Genomic DNA, 23584 nt, shown 5'->3' on the forward strand with positions numbered 1-23584 from the left:
TGCCATTGACCTTTGTGTTGGGCTCATCCTGCCCTTTGTGTTGGGCTCCTACTGACCCTTGGGTTTGGCTGCCATTGACCTTTGTGTTGGGCTCATCCTGACCTTTGTGTTGGGCTCCCACTGACCCTTGGGTTTGGCTGCCATTGACCTTTGTGTTGGGCTCATCCTGCCCTTTGTGTTGGGCCTCTACTGACCCTTGGGTTTGGCTTCCATTGACCTTTGTGTTGGGCTCATCCTGACCTGTGTGTTGGGCTCCCACTGACCCTTGGGTTTGGCTTCCATTGACCTTTGTGTTGGGCTCATCCTGCCCTTTGTGTTGGGCTCCCACTGACCCTTGGGTTTGGCTGCCATTGACCTTTGTGTTGGGCTCCCACTGAGCTTTTCATGCACTTCTCCAAAGATAATTTAGAAACCCATCAGACTCAGAAGGGTTTTTTTTCAAGCACCCTGAAAGCAGGCAGCACCAACCTGTTAGTGAACTGGCACTGCACTCAGAACTGCCACCGAAACCCTCCCTGAGCTGCCTGCCCACACAACCAGGGATGCTCCCTTTCGCTGGTGCTGGTACCAGACTGTTGTACATGACAACATTTTTATGCCCTCTGAAAACTTTGCTGCCTTCCTTCCTGGACTCTCTTCCCTCATGCCCCAAAGGCTATTCCCTTGCAGACAGCCACCAGATTTAATTCTCCACGTTCATGGGATTCAGTTGAGCAGGATCAAAAAAGCAAAGCTTTTCCTCCTCCACCTCCCAAGCCAGATCTGGATTATTTTCCCTGCACAAGCTCTGCCCCTGAACATTTCTCCTCCAGCCATACTGAACTTATTTCCAGAGAAATGTTGAGCCCTAATCCTGCTGCCATTAGCTGCTCTTGGCTTTAATTCTCCCCGTGGAGCCTGGCAGCAGGAGGGAAGGCAGCAGTCAGTACACACACAGAGGCTCATTCCCCCAGGTACAGCTCTTCCTGATTATCCACTGAGTGGAACTGCAACCTTATGGCCATCTCCATAGCAATGAGCATGGAAGATGCCACAGTTGCCTAATGAGGTCCCTTCCCTTTGCCTGCAGCAGGGAGCAGAGGTCCTTTAGTGCACCAGAAAGCTCCAGCCAGCAAACAGCAGCTCCATTTGCATGCAGGTTCCAGAGCTGGAACTTCAGCAACACCAAGGATGATCATTCTCCTGTTAACACCACAAGCTGTGTCCTCCAGGAGCTCTTTCTGAAGCAGAGCTGTGGCAATGAAGTCTCTTCCATCACAGGTGGATTATCCAGCTGGTGTAGAAAGCAGGCTGGCTCCCGGAGCAGTGCAGCTGCTTCTGGAGAATTCTGTCCTCAAGGCAGACAGCCTCACTAAGCCAAGGCTCTGTGGGGGGCCCTGTGTCCCTGATGCATTTCTGGCTCAGGGCTGTGTGAGCCCTTTCTTCCACTGCTGGACCCAGGCAGGTTGGGGGTGCTGGGTGGCACTGGTTTGTAAAGCAAACAGTCCCTGCCTCGAGTGGCTGTGCTGAAGGGCTGACAGCAGAGACCCCTGAACGTGTGTGATGCTCTTGGTTAGGACCTTAACTTCTCCCCTAGACAAAGCAAACCTGACTTTAATCCCTCCCTGCCTCCTGCTGTGCTCTTCATATGCCAGGAAATCAGAAAGTCTGGTCATGAAAACCACTCCCAAGAAAAGCAAGTGTCATTTCCAGCTCCCCAGGTTCCTTCAGACTCTATGACAGTGACAACAGGGACGATTTGGGGAACCAACTGCAAAGCCAGGGCTTGCTGGGAAACAACACTGCACCAGCCCCAGAGACACCTGGGGCAGAAGGTGTGTGAAGCACTGCTTTGGAGGAGTTCTCCAAGGCAGTGTGGCTGTAAGGGGTTACAGAGTAGGGGAAGGCAGAGCCATTTAATGTGAGACAGCCAGAGCAGGGCAGATCTCCCCTGTACACCAGTTATCCACATGCAGTTCCCAGTGGGCTTGCCTTACAGGAATGATCTAGACTAACAGGCCAGCACAAAAGGAAGCACCCCAGGCAGCTTGTCCCCCTGTCAGTTCAAGGAAACTCTTGGCTGCAGCTTAGCCATGGAGTTTGCTGTAACACAAAGACCATTCTCCTTGCCTTTGAGGATAAAGTTTCTGGCTAGGAACAGCTGTTGCTCTTTTGGCTCCTGCAGCAACAGAGCTGGAAGAAGCACTAAGACAACAAATCCACAGGCAGCTAAATAGGGGCAGGGGATCAAGCAGCTCTTCCAGCCTTGTCCTCTCTCCACACAAGTCACTGCACTGGTTGGTTTGTGTTCTATTCAGTAGACCTGGAAGTGGGCAGAGGTGGTGCCATCCTTCCAGCAGCGCAGGGTCTCCACGCTGACGGAGCGGCAGAGGGGACACGTCTTCTCCCTGTCGAACCACAGGCACAGGCACTCCTCACAGAACACGTGCTGTGGAGACAACAGGCCATCAACACACCCCCCACAGGAGCTGGCCCAGCACCCTGCCAACCTCAGTCTTAGAGCTGTCCAATGCAGGGACTCCGCTGCTTCCCCTGGGAGATGATTCCAATGTCCAACTGTTCCCCTGGTGATAAGTATCCTCCTGGATTCCAGTGGGAATGTCCCCAGCAGTAACTTGTCCCCATCACCCCTTGCCTTTTCCATGGGACTCCCTGGAAAATGGGAGTCTCCATTCTCCTGATAGCCACCTTTTATGGACTGCCTCCCCTAAGCCTTCTCCAGGCTGAACAAACCCAGCTCTCCCAGCCCCTCCTCACATGGCAGGGCTGGCAGTCCCCTGACCACTCTGGGCACTTTCCATCCTGTCCTCATCTTTTCTTCTTTTGTACAGCAGGGACCAAAACAATATCCCCAGCATTCCCAGCAACCTGACACTGCTTTCACACCAACCCAAGAAGCACCTGCCTAAGATTGTACATTCCCATGAAGCTGTGGTTTCACAGACCCCAGCTGGTGGGGCTTGGAAGGGACCTCTGGAGATCATCCACTCCAACCCCCCTGCTAAAGCAGGGCACCCCCAGCAGCTTGCCCACCAGCACAATGGCCAGGGGGGGTTGGAATCTCTCCAGAGAAGGAGACTCCCCAACATCTCTGGACAGCCTGCTCTAGGGCTCCAGCACCCTCACAGCAAACAAGTTTCTCCTCTTGTTTTCACTACCCTGTTTCCACCCTCAGTTCCCTGGGTTCCTTCATAAGTCTTCACCTAGCTCAGACAATCCTCTCTCTTCCCCCTACTCCTTACTGCATTTGCTTGCTTCTGCTCACACCACCCAGTGCCAGGCAGCAGCTTCACAGCCCCTATCTCCCCTTCTTTATCAATGTCAGGTTTCACCCCTTATCTCCTCCCTTCATTTCCACTCCAAGCCACAGCAGGGTTCTCCCTCCAGCCTGGACAAACAGAGCTCAGGAGGGATGGCTGCCCAGCACACAGCCCCACCTAAGCCAGACTGCAAGGGCAAGAATAGGAGCTGTAATAATCTGAGACCTCCTCAGCACATGTGGAATCAGCAGAAATGTTACTCATCAAAAGCTTGACTCTGATAAACTTCCCTGGGGCTTACAGATTGGTAACATCTGCACAGACATTCCCAGGAATAGTAGGAGGCACCCTGGATGCAGCTAACCCTGCTACACAGCATGGGAATGCTAAAGCTCTTTGGAAAAAGATCTTTGCTTTGGTCTCACAAGAAAGCAAACATCCAGAAATGGCTGAATCCTTCTGCCCAAGGTTTTCCTGCATGCACTCACAGGTCAGCCACACAGCCTCCATGAGGAAGCATTTCAGCCCCCACACACAAAGCCTGAGCAAGTTACAAGCAACTGAAGAGGAAATCTTGGGGAAGCACCACCAGCCTTGCCACAAAGGCACTGCCTTCAGCTGGCCTCTGACACATCAGCAGAACCCATGGCAGTGTGGTGTGCTCAGAGGGGTTCACCCACACCACACAAGGACTGCTGCAGCACTCTGAGCACACCAGACTAGGATCTAGGACAAGGGAGAATGGTTTGAAGCTGAGGGAGAGTAGGTTCAGACTGGTTCTTCAGTATGAAGGTAGAGAGACTCTGGAATGGGTTGCCCAGAGAGGTTATGGAGGTGTTTGAGGCCAGGTGGGATGAGGGCTTGAGCACCCAGCTCCAGTTGAAAGGCATCACTGCCCATGGCAGGGAGGTTGGAGTAGATGTTCTCTGAGGTCCCTTCCAACTTAACCCACTCTATCATTCCATAATTCTATGACCTGCATTTTACCAGTGTTCACCCAGTCAGAAACAGGACAGTTCCCAGTTACTGGCAGTGGTTAGACATGCAGAACTCCTTTTCCTCCTGGCTGGGTGCTCAGAGGCCAGACTATGTTACACAGTGCTGCTCCAGGCTCCAGGCTCCCTAGCAGGCTCATTCTGGATCTCTGCCCTTCTCACAGCACTGGCTCTTTGTTCAGCTGGCCTGTTGACCAGCCAGCCTCCCCACAGGTCAGATAAAGCATCTTGCATTCCAGATCCAAGACCTGGCCTGCCAACTGGCAATCCCTGGACTCAAGGCTGGTCTTTTCCATCTCAGCAGCTCTGATCAGCCCCTCAGGAGTAGCTCAGCTATCACACATCGCTGCCTATCCAGTGGAGGGCAAGAAATATCCACAAGGACCTAGAGCGTGACCTCAGCTGGCTGTGCCTCTCCCCAGCTGCAGAAGTTAACCAAATGAATGCCAGTGGGGGAGCAGGATGTGGGGAGCTTGGAGTCTTACCTGGCACATGAGGATCAAAGGTTCCCTGAATTCTGCTTGGCAAATGGCACAGATGTCACCTGCCTCACTGCACTGCTGGCTGGTAGCACGCACTCCGTAGCTCTGTCAGGGAGAGGTGGAAACAAGTTCCCAGTGTCAAAGGGTTGGAGGTAAGCTGCTTTGTGGTCAGCCACAGGTATAGACACTGATCTGGCCCCCAGATTCCCTGCATGGCCTGGGAAGGACACCAGTGTTGTGTCACCATGTATGGGGAAGGGAGACTTGGGCACCAGCAGATGGAAGAGAGTGAGTCTGGAGCTCTGTGCTCTCTGGTTTGTTTTCCCCTCGAGCTGACTCCAGCTTTTAGTGCCTGCACTTGTGGAGCTGTGATAATGAAATTTAATGAGCTCAACAGGGAGCTGAAAGGATTAATTCAGCATCATTTGCAGAGGTGTTTAGATAGTGGGAGGGACTATTGCTGGAAGTTAGACACCAGAAGAAAGAATAACAGCAGCAGCACCCACAGCCTTCCCACTTCTCTTTTAAATATGTGGAAAGCCAATGTTGCTTCTGCTCTTGCAACAGAGGGGAATCAGAAACCTGCTGAGGGACAATGGCCAGCCCAAACCCACAGAATAAGCAAGGCAAGCTCTAACAAACTCCCAGGATGTTCTGTTCTTTTCCTCTCCATCTTCAGTCTTTGATTTTATCATTTCAAACTCTCAGTCACAGTATTTCACTGCAACAGAGCTGCCATCACTGCTGTAGAATGTGATGCCTGGGATCATTTCTGAGCACTCTGGGGTGTCTTTCACTATCACTGCACATCAGACACTGCATTTCCCTGCTTCAAGTCTTTCTCACACTCTGCACTACATTTTTGTCAGCTTCTTGCTGTCTGGGCTTCATTACACAGGGCTTCCAATCAGGCAAACCAGGCCAGAACTGCAACAATCTCTTACCACAGCTGGGACAGGGCAAACATCAGAAAAGGCCCCTGACAGGAAGTGACTGTCCCCCTGCACTGGGCACTGGTGAGGCCACACCTCAAATACCAGGCTCAGTTTTAGGCCCCTCACTGCAGGAAGGACATTCAGGGGCTGAAACAGGTCCAGAGAAGGGCAAGGAGGCTGGCAAAGAGTCTGGAGGACAGGGCTGGGGAGGAGCAGCTGAGGGAGCAGGGAGTTTATTCTGGAGGAGGCTGAGGGGAGACCTCATTGCTCTCTGCAGCTCCCTGAAAGGAGGTTGGAGCCAGGTGGGTGTTAGTCTCCTCTCCCTGGGATCAGGTGCCAGAATGAGAGGGAACTGCCTGACATTGTGCCAGGGGAGGGTTAGGTTGCAGATTAGGAAAAAAATTCCTGCAAGAGTGGTCAGGGATTGGAAGAGGCTGCCCAGGGAGGTGGTGGAGTCACCTCCCTGGATGTGTTAAACAAATGTGTGGCCATGAAACTCTGGGACCTGGTTTAATGGCCATGGTGGTGTTGGGCTGAAGGTTGAACCTGATGGGCCCAGAGATCTTTTCCAGCTCCAACAGTTCTGTGATTCTGTGACCCCTGACCAGTTTATCCACCCACAGGACAACAGATTATTTTATGATCCTCATGCAATTGTCAAGTCCATCATTCAGCAGCACCAAGGTGGCACCTGTGAAGCTGCTCCCATGGGGCTGGCTGCTTACCTGCGGGGTGCAAAGGACCTTCAGTGCCTTCCGGACACTCCCCAGACGACCACAGATGTCAAAAGACTGCAACAAAGACATGCTGGTTTAGAGACTTTTCACAACCTTTGTGTGTCCAGCCCAGAAACTCAGGAAAAGGTGGCTCCAAGTGGATACTCAGAGGCAACACAGATTGCTTAAGTAGCAAGGGTGCCAGAAAAGGTCTCATGGTGACCATGAAACCTGTAACGCAGTGCAGAAAGGTAGCCAGGAAAGCTCTGGGAACAATGGACTGTCAGCTAGGGACTCCACAGGACAGGCAAAGGAGCAGCTCTCAGGGGGTTGTGGTAGGGTCAGTTGCCCAGCCCCACTAAGCAGGAAAGGGTTAAACTGGACCCATTTTCCCCCTATCCCCCCTGAAGAACAGAGCACCTGAGAAGCCCAGAAGTAAGGTCAGAAAACACTGTGGTTAGCTTGAAGGAGAGGGAAGGAAGCACAGTTTCTTTCACAGGGAAGAGGTAGAATACAGCTTTCTGCAGCCTCTGGGGAACAGGGGGACTTCCAGGGCTGGGTGGCTGTGTCACACAAGCTGACACTCCAGGGCCCAGGTTATACTGTGATAGAAGGAGTAGAAATTGCCTGTCCTGCTCCAGAGGCTGGTGTAGCGGAGATTAAATGATGCCAAGAGAAGAACAGCCTCAGGAATGAAAAGCAGGACTGAGGGTGAGTTGCTCCCATCCACCTATAGAGTGACAAGGTTCAAATGCCAGAGGAGAGTGAGTTTCCAGCACCTTGGTAATTTGCAGAGGCCCAGAGATGGCCAACAGCAAGGGCAAACCCTGGGCCCTTCCTTCCCCCCTCCCTCTATTGCCCAGCAAACATGATGTAACTGCATCTGGAGAGCAGCTCTCATTCTGGGCTCCTCATTAAAGACTAAAAGCAGCTCAGAGAAGGGCAGAAAATGAGCCTGCAGAAAATGATTTCTGAAAAGAGAATAAAAGACATAAATATTTACAGCTTGGCTGAGCACTACAAAAGCAGGGGGAAAAGATGATAAACTGCCTACAAATATCAAGGGGCTGAGCAAGAGCAGAGACACTCAGCATCCTTAAAGACATGCTGCTCCTAATGAAAGGACAAACCTCATCCACATGCCAGCATCAGCAGTTAAACAAAGGTTCTGCAAGGCAGGGCTGTGGGTGGTGACAGGAGATGGACCTAGATGACCCAGGAAAGGACAATGTGTCCAGAGAAAGGCTGGTGAGAGGTCTAGAGCACAGGTCTTGTGAGGAGCAGCTGAGGAACCTGGGGTTGTTGAGCCTGGAGAGGAGGAGGCTGAGGGGAGACCTTCTGGCTCTCTACAAACCCCTGAAAGGAAGTTGGAGCCAGGTGGGGGTTGGTCTCTTCTCCCAGGGGACAAGTCACAGGACAAGAAGGAACAGCCTGAAGTTACCCCAGGAGAGGTTTAGGTTGGACATGAGGAACAATTTCTTCCCCTTGAGGGCTGTCAAAGCCTGGCCCAGGCTGCCCAGGGCAGTACTGGAGTCCCCCATCCCTGGAGGGGTTTCAGAGCTGTGTAGGTGTGGTGCTGAGGGACACAGTTTGGTGGTGACCTGGCAGTTGGACCTGATGGCCTTAGAGGTCTCTTTCAACCAAAATCTTTCTGTGGTTCAGCTTCCCTATCTGCTGGCAGCACACAGGGAAAAAGCCACTGACCAGGAAAAGCTGTGAAAAAAGGATTGTGCAATCACTGCACTGCAATCACTGAGAGAAGGGCCAGATGACACAACAGGAGCTTTGCATCTCTAACCTGAGTGAGAAGCAGCTGGGAGGGCAGGGGAAGAGGTGATGTGGAGTGTGCAGAGCAGTGCAAAGGCAGCAGAATGCCTGGAGCTGGCTTTCTCTGTTTGTTTTGGTTAGCATGATTAAGTGGGCTCACTGCAGGGAATGCCAATGAGATCATCGTGCAGTGGATGTGGAATCAAATGAAGGCCTCAGTAATGCTTCCAGGCAGCAGCAAAGAGGCTCCCAGGGTCCTGCCAGTAATGCTTCCAGTCAGCAGCTAGCACTTGAGCTGCCCACCACTACAGACTTTTCCTCTTCTAACAAGGACTGGGAGCAGCTCTTTCCCACAGTCCAATTTGCAGCTTTTTATGGTTGCTCTGCTCACAGCATGGCTGCTAATGCCTTTGCTCTGACTCTGATGGCTCCTCTTCTTCCAGCCCCTTTGCCCCCTCCATTTCTTTTCCTCTGGAGCTTCTGTACCCTAAAAAGTGGAGTCTTAACATCCAGTTATCACCCCATGCACTGAAGTCTATGTTGCATCAGTCACCCTTCTAGCAATATGGTTGCCACAAACTGTGTTGGTAGACAGTGAGTGTGTCTGCTCAGGAGAGGGGAAAAAACCCAGCCCCTGGATGCCCTTGGTGATGAACATCTGGGATTTCTTCACCAAAATCAGAGCTTCATGCTTAAGAGTCCAGCCAGAGGCATGATGACTGCTCCCATCAGCTGCACTATTTATAACTGCAACCTTCTGCAAGTCAAGCCTGCCCTTTGTGTGGGGAAAGGGGCTGCAGCCCTCCCTGAGCCCTGGATTTCTGCCAGGAGCACAGAAGGTCTGAGTGCCAAATTGGCTTCTGTGGTTTTTCTAATGTGGTTTGTGGCTTTGCTAATGTGGACTCCTTTGGGTATATTTTCAGTGTCTCAGGCAAGAAACTCCAACTCCTGTGATTGTAAATGGGATGCACACACCTAGGGTTTCATGACCTGCATGGCACAAGTGTGCTCCCACTGTTCTTCCACTTCCAAGCAGAGTCTCCAGCATGCAGAGGTCTGATCCTAACCTGATACTAAACATTTGCCACCCTTAGGCTGGCCTATCCCTCCATTTACCCTCCTGATGAACTAGAACTAAAGGAAGAAACTTGCACATTACAGGCACAGGCTGTAGCCAAGGCACTGTCACAGAAGTGTGCCCCACCCTGGTCCTGAAGGTCCAGTCAAGGCCAGTAAATATCTGTCCTCTCCTCAGAGAGCTTCTAAATGATAGATCAGCAGAACTTCACAAAATGAAGCTGCCTTTCCAACCTAGATCATCACAACAGTGCCTTTAAAGGCTTCAAAGCACAGAAACATCAAGTTAACCCCTAAAGAGCTGCCTACAGCTCCATGTCAGGACCCTGAGTGCATTAATAGGCCTTCATGGCCCCGAGGAGCCTCACCTGGAGTCTCACCCACAAGTTCTGCCTGTGGGTCCAGGAACTCTGTTTAAGCTCAGGCCTGGAGGCCTCAGTTGATGTCTGAGCTGTGCTATGTAACTGGTGGTTTCCAGTATAGCCACAGCTGTGCCTGACTACAGATTCCCCTGATATGGACACCCCAACACATGAAGTGACTTTCCACCCTCAGCTTGAGCTTGTCTCATTACTATGGCTGTGCCCTGCAATTGTTGGGCTGTGCCTGACCCTGGCTGCCTCCAGCCAAAATGATGTTATGTTTCTAAGCCACACCTACTCATTTACAGTAGTCCAGGCAGACTTTGTGCTCTTAACATTCTCATTTCTGAGCAAACATGAATTACTCTTGTCCATCACTGATGTCCTGGACTTGTGACAGCCCAACCAGTGTTATGAAGGCAGGACTTGGATGACCCTCTCCCTCCCTGCTGCATGCAGCACTGAGAGTTGACAGAGTACCTACCCTGCCTTGGAAGACAGAGAGAGGCTTAGAGAGAAACATTTAACTGCCTGTGACCTTCCTTTCTGTGCTGCATCCAGCAGTCTGCAGACAGCTAACAGCTCTTCCAGTATTGGTCCCCCAGACTCCCATTCTCCTTTAGCCTTTATAGAACGGTATTAGAAAGCAGAGATGACTTCATAGCCTGATGCAACACTCCATGAGCACTCACAGATCTTCCTCTAGCTTATCAATGCCCACATGCTGCTGAAGCAAAATGCTTCCAGCAACTCAAGCACATGGTGCCCCAGCTGCTGCAGCAGCTTCCTTTCCTAGGCAGCCAGAGCCACAGTCAAAAGGGAGAGTTGCTCCCTTCAGCTCTGCTGCTTTCTCTGCTCTTGGTGCAGCTCCCATGGAGGTTATTCACGAGGTGGTACTTGCCTTGCAGAGGCTATACAGGATGATCAGGATCCCACCTAGGAAGTAGCTGCTGGATGGGTCATCTCCCATGATGTATTTATACCACAGCTGGATGGGGACAAGGGAGCGAAACAGCTGGCTCAGCTCCTCGATAACCAGATAAAACTTTCCCTGTGAAACAACCAAACAAGTGAGACATGATTACTGCCAGGAAGGCAACAGAGGGGCTCTTAGCAGGTGCAGAGCTTGAAGGTTACAAGACTTGTGTCCACTGTTCACCTATGCACTCTGTTAAGCAGTGTAAAGACCAGGATTCATCAGGTGCAGCTTTATCTGCAGCTGCTTCACTCTCTGCCTGGAAAGGACAATGATCACTTTGTTGTCTCATGGTGTTCCTCTTGCTCTGTCACTGACCCACAGAGTCTACAACTCTGAGTCCTGAACCTCTCAAGCAGGTTAGGGATGTGCCCCTTATCCACAGATCATAGTATCAGAGAGTACTGGGGGCTGGAAGGGACCTCTGGGGATCATCCAGTCCCACCCCTTGCTAAAGCAGGGTCACCTACAGCAGCTTGCCCAGGATCACAGTGGCCAGGCAGGTTTGGAATCTTTCCAGAGGAGACTCCACAACCTCTCTGGGCAGCCTGCTCCAGCACCCTCAAAGTAAAGATGTTTCTCCTTAAGTTCAGTGGAAACCTGCTGTGCTCTGGTTTGTTCCCATTGCCCCTTGTCCTATCACTGGGCACCACTGAAGAGAGCAGTAACTGGGCAGTGTTACAGAAGCTGGCAGCAGAGGCTAACAGGATGTAGACTGCAGATCCTGTTCATAATAAGAAGGAATGCAGGGTAGGTCTCTTTGGTCTTATGCACCTGAAGGTACAGGGATTAAAAGTAAGGAGACCTCCCCTCCCTGGAGGTGTTTAAGACCAGGCTGAACGAGGCCTTGAGCAACCTGGGCTAGTGGGAGGTGTCCCTGCTCATGGTGAGGGGTGTTGGAACTAGATGATCTTTAAGCTCCCTTAACCATTACACATCCCAAACCATTCTATGATCAATCTTCCTGACAACTCTCTGGATCATGATAAGACTGGAGCTGAAAAGAGACCCCTCAAGGAATTCTGAACTCAAATATTTCAAACCTTCCTGAGGAACTTCAGGAGAAAAAAGCAGAGTTAGAGGTGAGCATGCTGGCTGAAACACTTCTCTCTCAAGAGACTCAAAGAATGAGCAACATCCTCTGAACCTTCACCAAAGCTGTCCCTGTCATTCAGGTGTTTACTCCCACCAGAAAGCTTTCCTTCCTGCAAGGACACGTGCAAGGTAACCGACTCCCCCCTGCCTTACTACAGCCACGAGGTACAACAGCTGAAATGGACTTTGCTTACCACATCCTTTCTATTTTAAAGCACCTAAGACCAGGGCAGCTGGCTAAATAAGGCATCTCATTCAGGACCCTCTGGTCTTAATGAGGACACGTTTATGCTCTGTCCCACGCTGCTTAAAAGGCAGAACTGGTGACAGGGCACTAGGTCAGGCAAGCTGTGAGCTTCATCTGCTATGACATTATCTGGCCTGAAAGACTTGCTTTTGACCTGTCAAAATGCTTTTCTTTGACAAGATCAGGGAGAAGGGGAAGTTCCCCTGGAATTTTGCTGTGCTGTCCCAGTTAGCTTTGTCATGGGTGATGTCAGCGCAGGCCAGCTGCTAATTGGTGAGATCTGGAGCGGGGATTAAGTCCCCTGCAGCCCAGGAGGCCAGCAGCAGCTCTCGCCCTTCCCTCAGGTCCCAGGGATGAGATCACTGGCAGGCCATCCTGCTGTACCCAGCAAATCCAATCCTTCAGAGAGCTCTGGCATTCTCATGATCTCATTTCCCCCCCGGGACACCGAGTGAGGTCACACCAGCGGTTGCTAACGGGCCTGGGCTGCTGCTCGCTTCCTCCCCCCGCTCCTCCCCTCCTCCTTGCTAATCCCAGGTGGCATCACATAGCAAAAATATAACAGGGACAATCTGGGCTCCTAAATGCAAGCAATTTATTAAATTAGCACAGAGGTCTCTATCCAGCCTCATGCTTCAATAGCATCATCGTTTATTTCAGGAGCCCCTGTGACAGAGGGTCGCAGGCTGCTAATGACCGTGCTGTCACTTCCTTCCCTGCACAGGCAGCTGCCTCCCTCCTTACCCAGCTCTGATGAAAGCTACCAGCAAGCTAAAGGCAGCAAACTGTTAGCTTTCTCTGATTTGTTCCTCCCACCAGGCTCATTCTCATCCTTTACCTTTTTTGCCCTGCTTCCCCAGCAGGCTGGGCTGGGACAGGTCACTGCTTACTTACTCATTGCATCAGATGGAACTTCTGGATCCAGCATTTGGGGCATCAAAGCTGAGATTCATAGAATGGTTTGGGTTGGAGGGGACCTTAAAGGTCATCCAGGTCCAACCCACTGCCATGGGCAGGGACACCTCCCACCAGCCCAGGCTGTTCAAGGCCTCATCCAACCTGGCCTTGAACACCTCTAGGGAGAGGGCATCCACAACCTCCCTGGGCAACCTGTGCCAGTGTCTCACCAGCCTCACTGGAAAGAATTTCTCCCTAACCTCCAGTCTAAATCTGCCCTCCTCCAGCTTCAATCCATCCCCTCAGGTCCTATCACTACAAGCCCTGTATGAAGTCCCTTGCCAGCTCTTTTGATGCACTCAAACACTGGAGCCCACAGCCAGATGTAAGGAAAAGATGGGTCACAGGCAATCCAGACAGGCTGTGGGATTGGAAGTGGCAGAGTGTGGCTCTACAATGAACATGCAGCAAGCCACGAGCTTCATTTTTCTACACAGAAATGCTCCAGGCTTTACAAAGCTTTTGTAACTCCTTATGCAGATCTCCAGTTTTCAGTGGTAACTGCAGGGGACTGGGGGCTCTCAGCAGACAGATGCTTGTTAACACCCTCACAAAAGTGAGGGTGATTTTCAATGGCTGCATCTCCCCATCCAGCCCATTGATACCACCCATTCCACCATTGAGAGGCCTGTTGCTGAGCTTAGTGATCACAGCTAGGAGGAGCAAGACAAATGACAGCTGATCAACATTCAGAAGAGAACTGGTGCTGCAGTGAATGCTCACAGAAATAGAAATCTTGTCAGGCAATCTGAATCTTCAGTGCAGCACACCAGCCCTCTTTCTTGAACTAGGAGAAGCACCCAGAGAATCAGCAGGAACTCTACAAAGGGCTGCAGCAGCAGCAGAGGATCTTCCTTCTGAGCCAGAAGCTGGAAAACAAGGCTTAGCCTTCTGAAAGTCACCGAGTGCCAATGGCACCCAGCACTTTGTAAGCTCTGTCTTCTGCTTTATGGCTTTGCTGTATCTTGGCTATTTAGGTTGAAACTTTCAAAGCCAAATCTTTGTCTCAAGCTGTACTTTGTCTGAAAACTTCAGCTGAAGCACTTCAGTGATATCTCATCAAGATTAGGAAGCGCTGTGTGTTATCTTCAGTACAAAACCAGTTACTGCTCTTGTGCATGGGACTTGGAACAGCCTGAAGTAAGGCAAGGCCTGCCTCTGTCAGGTGACTTCCACTTCATAAAAATCCATGCAAATCTGGGCATCTCCTCTTGAATGCACTCTGCAGAGACTGAACAACCCTCTAAGATCAGCAGACGCTGGCTCTGGTGAGCCTGTGAGCCAGCCCCAACACACGACTGGACTGCGGAGAGCTAGCGTCTCTACCTTGCAGGACTGCAGAGATGAAAGAGGGGATTACCTGAACTTCCAGCTCCTGGTTAGGGCAGACTCAGGTACCACTGCAGAGGCTCTCCTCTCATCAAGGCCTTGCAACAGGTTGGAGTTAAGCCTGACTAAAAAGTAAGCACCACACGGCTTGCCCTGCTTCCTCCGGGGGGTCAGTCACTGCAGACGCCGACAGGCTGCCACTGCTGTTATTAAACACTTCATTAGCACACTGGATTTAATTATAGCAACTGTGCTCATGAGCCTTCTCACACCACATGGTGACATTCTGAATCCTTTTTGGGTTTGGGGGTTTTTTTTGGTTTATTTTTTTCAGAAAGCTTTGTTCAAAGCTAAGTCACTGACTCATGTGTAAGCCTCTGTTTGCCTCTCCCTCTTTACCACACAGGCTATTTTTGTACATGAAATCAAGCACTTATTTTGACAGAGCAGAACTGAGGATTTTCAGGCAGTTGCAAATTTCTCCCTGGCTGTGCAGTGTTACAGCCTCAAGAGGTGAACACAGATTATTATTACTAATTTTTTTTCCACAGGGTGAGTGGTACTCATTATGCAGGGAACTCAGCAGCACTTTCTTACCTCCTTGTTGTTTGGTGGCAGGTGTGCAGCCTGTCACAGAACCACACAATGTCAGGGATTAGAAGGGACCTCCAGAGACCAAGTCCAACCACCCTGCCAAAGCAGGAGCACACAGGGCAGGTCACACAGGAATGCATCCAGGTGGGTCTGGAAAATCTCCAGAGGAGACTCCACAACCTCTTTGGGCAGCCTGCTTCAGCACCTTCACAGTAGTGTCTCCTCATGTTGAGGTGGAACTTCCTGGGTTCCAGTTTATCCCTATGGTTCCTTGTCCTATCACTGGGCACCACCAAGAAGAGCCTGGCACCTTCATCTTGACATCCACCCCTCAGTTATTTACAGACATTGATCAGGTTCCCTCTCAGCCTGTTCCTCTCCAGACTGAACAGCCTCAGGGCTCTCAGTCTTTCTTCATCCTTGTAGCTCTGTGGGACTCTCTCCAGCAGACCCCTGTCTCTCTTGAACTGGGGAGCCCAAAACCAGACACAGTATTCCAGGTGTGGTCTCCCCAAGGCACAGTAGTGGGGGAGAGAATCTCCCTAGACCCGCTGGCCACTTTTTTCTTGATGCACCCTAGGATGCTTTTGGCCCTCTTGGCCACAAGGACTCACTGCTGTCCCACTAGGATTCCAAGGTCTTTCTCCATGGAGCTGCTTTCCAGCAGATAACCCCTGGCCTGTACTGGTGCCTGAGGTTATTCCTCCCCAGGCTCTGCACTTGTCCTTACTGAACCTCATGAGGTTCTCTTTCACCCACCTCTCCAGACCTTGTTGGGTGGCAGCACAGCCTGACAGGGTGTCAGCCACCCACCCCAGTTTTGTATCATCAGTGAACTTGCTGAGGGTACCCCCAAGCCCCTCCATGCCATTTGAGTTCTGTTCAGAATAGCCAATGACTAAAACTTCTTCAGTCTCTTTGACATCACTACAGTAAAAGGCTTAAACCCCCCACATTTCCCCCCCATATTGCTGGCTGCCATCAAGTACACCTATTCTCTGCATCTTCTACATGAAAAGTTGGGACACAGAAAGACTAAGGCTGTTTTGGTGTCCAAGTTGAGATGTCAGGGATCAGACTCTCTCTAAAGCACTTCACTTTACAGCTCACATTACCATTAAGAGCTAAACCACTGACTTCAGTTTGCAGCTGCACATGATTTTTGTAGGAATTATTTGGCAAAGTAAAGGATGAAGTTTAATTCTCCAGTGTAGCATTCAGCTTGAACTTATAGAACAGTCTTCTTTTTCCAACAGTCTCTTTGTTCTTTTCACTTTCTACCACAGCTTCTCTCAATACCTCACCTTGCTTCGTACACTGGTGATAGAAGAGGTCTTAAGAGACAAATAACATGGAATTCCATAATTAAAGATGGAATCACATCCTATACACACAAAAGGGGGCAAATTACAGCTGCAGAAGCAATGTGAATTCCCTCATAGCCTAACTGAGCACTGACTCTAGTTTCTTTTGACATAAGGCTTGGTTGAAGTGTTTGTGTGTGCCTCCACGGAAGGAAACAGAAAGGCATGCTAAGGCTTTGCACAGTGGAATTAAAATAGGATGGAAGAGAAGTGAGAGAAGTTGCAATGAGGCAACTGTAAGTTGTGATTAGCACTCAAGGGAAGTTCCAAGTCTCACTTGTTCTGCTGCCAGCAGCATTAGGACATATTCTGAAACAGGAAGATGATAGGAAAAAAAACAACTTTGGAGACCTGCTGGCAATTTGGATCAGAGAGCAGACTCTGCAGAGATTTCAGGTCATATTGCCAAGATAAGGAAGTGCTGGGTTGGAGCAGTAAACAAGATTGAGGCACTGAGGATGCTGGTGAAAATCCATGCAAGGCTAATGAGTAATTCTGAGGTGGGACTAGAGAGAGAAATGAGTTGGTGCACAGCACTTCTGAAAGTCACATCTTGGCTGTTTTGAACTGGAAAGTTAAACTTGGAAGGCACCTAAGAGCACTCATGACCTTAAAAAGTTTAGTAGTGGTGACTTTTAAAGGGAGAGGGACAGAAAAGAGTCTCTCAGTACCTCATCTTAGGCTGTAGTCAGTCCTCCTCTTTCATGGGTAATAAATCCCCTACTTCTGACTCAGGGACATCACATCTGTCCCAACCTGCAGCAGGAAAAAGTCTTTGCACAATCATGACACAGCCCCTGTGGCTTTAGGAGGTCAAAGCTCAGACTGTGTTTCAAGAAAGAGTGATCCTATTTCTGAATGAGTTCACCCAAACAGCATCCAAGATCATCAAGGAGAGGCTAATCAGTTTGTGTGCCAGTTGACAAGGCAGAGCTGTAACCACCTATGCTAGGAAACATGATATGCACCTGAAAAAGATCAAAGCCCAAGTGCAAAACTAGGTCAAGAAGGTCTACCACACACTATGATTCTTCTATGATCCTATAGAAATGGGGAGATTCAGATTGGATGTTAGGAAGAAGTTCTTCCCCATGAGGGTGGTGAGACACTGGCACAGGTTGCCCAGGGAGGCAGTGGAAACCTCATCCCTGGAGGTTTTGAAGGCCAGGCTGGATGTGGCTCTGGGCAGCCTGATCTAGTGTGAGGGGTCCCTGGCCATGGCAGAGGGGCTGGAGCTAGCTGATCCTTGAGGTCCCTTCCAACCCAACAATTCTATGATTCTATACAGGTCAAGTTTTCTCCAAGCAGATCTGATGAGATGGCATGGGTTTGTATTGGGTTTTTGGTGCTTTTGTATATTTTTTGTTAAATCTAAAACCCCACCAAGTAAATCCTCTCAAAGGTGCAGTGAGGAGTCCACAGTGCCAGTGTGGACTAGTGTTTGGCACACCATTTAAACAGCATGAAGAGAAAGCTTCACCTGGGTTTTTCACAGGAGTCATGCCAGTCTTGCCATCAAAAACCTCATCTGCAATGTCAGTTTTGTTTGAAAGCCAGATCTGGACAAGTATTTCTTCAACAGTAATTCCATGCTGTGTTCTCCACAGGAAGGTAGTGCTGTTTTCCTTCTGAATTTTCAACCTTCTGGCACTGCAGTACCTTGTACCTTGGCTGTCCAGCTGTACTGAGCATGCAAAGAAAATACCTGGGGCCCTTCTTATGTAACAGAGTACTGGGGGGGAAAAAAAGTGTGTCCTTGGGGTCTTTCTCCCCTACAGAGATGGGGATGTGTATAAAGAAACCTGGGATACCAATTTAGTTCTCCTGGTTTTGTTTTCTTTCTCCCTTTCCCCTTCACGCTTCACTCCATTCTCGAGGACAGCAGCTTAGATTGCTGACAACAGCATGAGGAGGGGATGGGAGCCTTGCAGGCACCTGGGATTTCCTAAAGGAAATCTTTGGCAACTGTGTCTTTTTATTATTTATTTCCTTATTTTGAATTCCACCCCCCTCAAGCTGTCATTCCTTAGCAGTGAAAATGAAAAGCTGCCATTGATGTGTGTACAACAATGGAGGCCTCTGCAGGCCACATGGCTCCTGCAGTTTAATTTACTTTAATTCATTTTATATTGAACCAAATGATCTTATTTGCCTTTTTTAATGGAGAGCCTTCAGCATGCAGGGTGGGAGCCAAGCCCCCCTCCCAAAGAAATCATGAGCACAGCTGCTAGGAAAACTTGTCCTGAGCTTGATGATCACAGCTCCTGGGGAGGAAGGGATGTCTTCAGCCACAGGTATGAAGATTTTGATGCATAAGGGAGAACAATCTGATCTTGCTCCTGTCACAATGGGTATAGAGAGGTAAGAGACCTAAAAGAAGGACATTCAGAGGAGGTATCTGAACTAGACAATCTACACAGGTATCAGTGACAACCACAGAGTATTCAGAGGAGACTACAATCTCAAGGAACAGCATGAAAAGCCAGGCTAGCTTTGGAGGTGCCTTTGAACTTCCACAGTGAGGAAGAGCTCAAGAGCGTGCTCAGAGGTTGAGTGCAAACTGATCAAAGTTGCTGATATCCCATCCATGGGCAAGTTTTATCATCTATTACTGACTTGCCAGCAAGAAGGTACTGGAAGGAAGCAGGAGATTAAAAACCTGTCCCATTCACAGCTGTGCTGAGCTACATCCCTGCCGGTATAGCACTCTCCACTTCAGGCTCTACATTCCAGGGAGCCAGAGGCTGCTGCTCTGCCTACTTATCAGCAGAAAAATTCTCTGTATATTTTGAAAGAAGCTTTTAGCTCTACTCTGGGAGTGTATTTTATTTCTCCAGCAGCTTGCTACCTGTTACCACTGAGTGACAGCCATCCAAAAGTTCATACACTACAAGCTGGGCTCAAAGCAGGAACACTACTACAAGCAGATGGGGAGGAAGAGAACAACTTTGCATCTGGCAAGTGGTAAGATGGCAGATAGCAAATAACTTGATTAGAATTTGGTCCAAGTTAATGTGCCTAAGGTGCAATAGATCTGCTCTGACTCAGGGGAAAAAAAATATCACATCTAAGAAAATGATCTGAAAAATAAGATTGGTAGCATTGTGCTGGGCTCTAGAAGTAAGGAGGGTCACCAGGCTCAGGGAAGGAGCTCAGCTATGTGCTTACCAATTACACATTTTATGGCATCCTGGGGTTCTCTTGGAGCTCTCCCATCCTGGTTTGATCTTGTTTAATTTGTTACACCAGATCTCATCCCTAGTTGGCTTAATGCATGCAGAGTAGAGAGGGGATGAAGATAAACCCAGATCCATAGTGGTAGGTAACGGCAGCCTCAGATGTCCAGGGACAGTGAGACCATCAACAACATCCTAAGACAAAAAGGGACTTAAAAAAAGTGAGAAATATTGCTGTCCAGAAAAAGGTATTAAAAATGAAGCATCTGTGCTCTGAGTCATTACAGGCCCTTGACAGATGTGATCTTACCAGCCTCCCACTGTAGCTGCAAATAAAGACCCCTTCTCTTTCTTCTCTGCAGACAAGGATTAATGAGTACTTGGGATAGCTCTCAGACAAGCAAGCAAAGGCTGTGAACCTTTTCCAACACTGCAATTTATCTTGGGAAGACTATTCACATCACTTTTCCCTCCCTCCCCAGGCTGGATTATGCTCTGACCTAGCACATTAATCTCCCAAAATAAAATAATAATAATAATAATAGAAGAAGAAGGAAGGAAGGGGGGGGGAAAGAGCTGGACAATTGCCAGAAATAAATTAATAACCATCTCAAATAGCCCTGCTGTGCAGGGACAAACTGTTCAACTCCCCTGCCACCCATGTCATTTGTAAGCAAAACTATTCCCAGTTTAGATATCCCCTTAAGTGCCCTGCCTGAGACTTCCAGCGATTAATGAGAGTATCTTGCATCTATCTCGTGCCTTTCATCCCAACAGCTGCCAGAAACTTTCTTCACTGAATGCAAATAATATAGATTGCTACATTTACTACTAAAATGCAGACACTGAGAGGCAAGGATGACAGATGTGAGAGGGTAAAAAATCAGACAAGGGATTTCAAGAGAATGCAGTGCCATGGTTTCAGCAGTTAGGTCTAGCCTACAAGATTTCAGAGACATTGAAGTATCTTAACAATTCAGTTAAAATCTCTCCTCACTCGTGGTTAGAGCTGCTCACTTGTGGCATTAGCAGCTTCAGTTTAATGCTGGTACTTCTTTGTCCCAACTGGAAAGCCACAGAGATAAGGACTTGCAATTTCTTGCCATGAAATGAAGCGATCTGTGCTTCAAAAATGCCTCTTTACACAGAATACTCAGAAAAGAAGGGTTAGAACAAGATGAACCAGCAAAACAGTCATCTCACTGCTAGTACCTATTCCTTCTAAAGCAATGCTTCCCTCTTCCCCTCTAGACTTTAATTACTTGCTGGTATTACCAAGCCCTTGCTCAGCTCGGTGATGGCTTAAAACCCCAAACTTGCTACTCGAATTACTTTCTGCCAATGATTTTGTTATTTTTACTCTTCCACCCCTATTTTATGCTGCAAACATGCTCTACAGGTATCAGCTTATCAAAGATAAACATCTACATATCAAGAAGAAAAGGGACTCTTACCTTTGACTTGACAGCTAGGATGATCTTGGGCAGGGCTACGACGAGGCATTTGAGCGCGATGGTGAGGTACTTCAGCACAAAGTCTGCAATCCCCACGATCCACATCAAGTCAAAGAAGTCCAGGCTTTCAAGGTTGGGTTTCAGGAATATAAGGCTGAAAGGCATGACATCAAGGCTCAAATACCAATGAGGAGAACCCCACTCACGCTTCTTGATAGCAGCTGTATCTACTGCTGGCTAGAGAAAGCCTAGAAACTCCACTGACCTTCAGTGCAGCTCCCCAGGGCAAGAGGGTTAAGCCACACAAATTGGTCCTGTGGTTGTTCTGAGCATCTTCACTTTGCTCCTACCCAAACAAGGAAGGCTGCAACCTCCACAACCTGCAATCCACCCAGCACCAGATCTTTTGGTCTAATGACAGTGTCCCTAGTTTGCAGGCTTGCTCTACCCTCTCTGAGTGTAAAAGCTTCTCTTTTGAAGTCCAGGTCAGCAGCAGTTATGATTCCAGGGAGGAGTCGTGGCCAAGTCAAGACCACCCTGGCCTCTGAGGTTGGCTTGCCACAGGTAGAACTACTGCAGAGACAGCAGTTTCCAAAGCTACTTGTGTGTATCAAAAAAACTGGTGGCAAAGGGAGCACTGTACTAGGTGTGGCTGTAAGGTCAGAACTTCATCTGTGTCATGCTCTGATAGCACCTGTCCTTGTCTGAAGCAGAACAAGAGCTGGGCTCTGTTAATTAGCAACTCTTACCTGAACCAAAGATCCCAAATGGACTGCCCCTTATATCATGCTATTGACTGGTCTGAACATTGCCCTTTAAAGAAGGGGAGTCCAGGACAGCAGAACTTCATAGAGCAATGGAAGCAGCTACTGACCTGAGCAGCAATAAAGAACCCTATTCAGACTGAACAACCAGGATTTCTCTTCAGGACGTTTACCTCCTAAAGCCTCATTGTAGAAAGCAAAAACTTAACAAACAAACAAACAAACAAAAAAGGCAAAAGTAAAATAACCAACCCAAAATGAAAAGCCTGAATGTGAATTTAAAATACTCACAACACTGGCACAGCACAACAGGTAAAATTACACCCTAAAAACAGAAACAGAATCAGAGACTTTACTACTGTTCATGCACTAGAAACAAACAAAAAGTAAATCATTCAGGAAATGAAAAATAAGCCAGAAAGAAATGAAACCAAAGCAGCTATTTCTAAGTTCCCAGGCCTGCCTTGTGAATACTCCCAGGTCCCCACACAGCAAGCAGTAGATACAGTAGCTCAAGCAAGACACAGCAGCACAACACTTGCAGGAACAGGCCCCTCAGTGAAGCTGTTGCCCAAGCTGCTCACTGCTGATAAATGATGCTGTAAAAAATGCCTAGGATGGCCTCAATTTGCTGAAACTCCTGAACACCTCCAGGAAGGGGGCATCCACAACCACCCTTGCAACCTATTCCAGAATCTCACCACCCTCATACAGAACTTCTTTCTAAACTCCAGTCTCAACCTACCCTCTCTCAGTTTCAAACCATTCCACCATGTCATTTCTCTAGACACCCTTATGAAAAGGTCCTCTCCAGACCTCCTGCAGGTTCCCTTCAGGTATTGGGAGACAGCTCTGAGGTCCCCCTTGAGCTTTCTCCACGTTGAAGCACCCCAGCTCTCTCAGCTTATCCTCATAGCAGAGGTGTTCCAGCCCTTGGATCATCTTTGTAGTCCTTCTCTGGCTTGGATGAAGCCTTGAGCCAAGTCCTGTTGAGAGGCGTCCCTGTCCATGGCAGGGAGGTTGGAGTAGATGATCTCTAAGGTCCCTTCCAACCTGAGCCATTCCATGGCCTTGAACACCTCCATGGAGAAAGCATCCACAACCTCCCTGGGCAACCTGTTCCAGTGTCTCACCATCCTCACTGGAAAGAACTTCTTCCTAATCTCCAGTCTACACCTGCCCTCCTCCAGCTTCAATCCATTCCCATCCTATCATAAGAAGCCTTCTCTTCTCTCCCCCTTTCTAGCAGCATTTGCACACACAGCTTTCCAATGATCAATCCCCAAATACACTGAGGCAATTCCAAAGGACAGCAGGGTTGTGGGCAGCCCTTGACTCTTTCACTGCATAGACATTATTGGTGGGAGGAAGCAGGGAAGGCAATGAAAAAAGTGACTCAAAACACATACCCAAGAGCCATCTAGCCAAGATGATGCATGTTGCACACAGTTTATTTTCAGTCTGAAGTGCTAAATCCCCTTCAGTGGGACAAACAGCATTTTTCATTGGGAGGATAATTCACAGGGGTTTAGATAATAATATCACAGCTGCTTTCTCAAGGTCTGATATTGCTCCAGTTCTTCCAATTTATTCTACTTAAGTTCTGTAGCTTTGCTTCCTATCTGTCACTTAATCCCTGTTTTGTAATAAGCAGGGATAGTACTGAGCCAAATCCATGGGTACCAACTTTCCTGCATTTGAGGACTGCTCTGAAACTGGAGGCTATCTTAATCAGATCCAAGTGCCTCTAAGCCTGAGGAGACTGAAGTTAAGTTCCACTATTTAATCTCCAGTAATATACTCAAAGCTTGATAGTTTGAAGAGAAAACATTCTAAGAAGAGGAAAACCAGTGGGTCAGTTTCTTATCTGCTTCCAACACCTGCTCTTTATGTTCAGTCACAGTGGTCAGAATGGAAATGCAGAAGTCCCACTATAAAAGTCTCCACCTTGCTTCAGTACATAAGAAAGCAGCAGGTGTGCATGTTTCAAGCAGTACCACTGTGGTGTATCATCACACCTTGGCCTATTTAGAC

The 23584-nt window shown here is 49.0% G+C and overlaps 1 protein-coding gene across 1 annotated transcript in view; it reads right to left on the reverse strand.

The window, feature by feature from the left end:
• Positions 1-2282: 2282 nt before the first annotated feature.
• Positions 2283-23584, reverse strand: part of RNFT2 (ring finger protein, transmembrane 2) — a 28871-nt gene continuing 7569 nt past the window's right edge. The window contains exons 5-9 of the mRNA XM_009909659.2: positions 20787-20940; positions 10496-10645; positions 6398-6463; positions 4741-4842; positions 2283-2428 (exon numbers count right to left, since the gene is read on the reverse strand). Coding sequence (XP_009907961.2) covers positions 2294-2428; positions 4741-4842; positions 6398-6463; positions 10496-10645; positions 20787-20940 — 607 coding nt within the window. The 3' untranslated portion in view covers positions 2283-2293. The remainder of the gene's footprint in view (positions 2429-4740; positions 4843-6397; positions 6464-10495; positions 10646-20786; positions 20941-23584) is intronic.

The sequence above is a fragment of the Dryobates pubescens genome, chromosome 25, assembly GCF_014839835.1.
Source record: "Dryobates pubescens isolate bDryPub1 chromosome 25, bDryPub1.pri, whole genome shotgun sequence".
NCBI classification, from domain to species: domain Eukaryota; kingdom Metazoa; phylum Chordata; class Aves; order Piciformes; family Picidae; genus Dryobates; species Dryobates pubescens.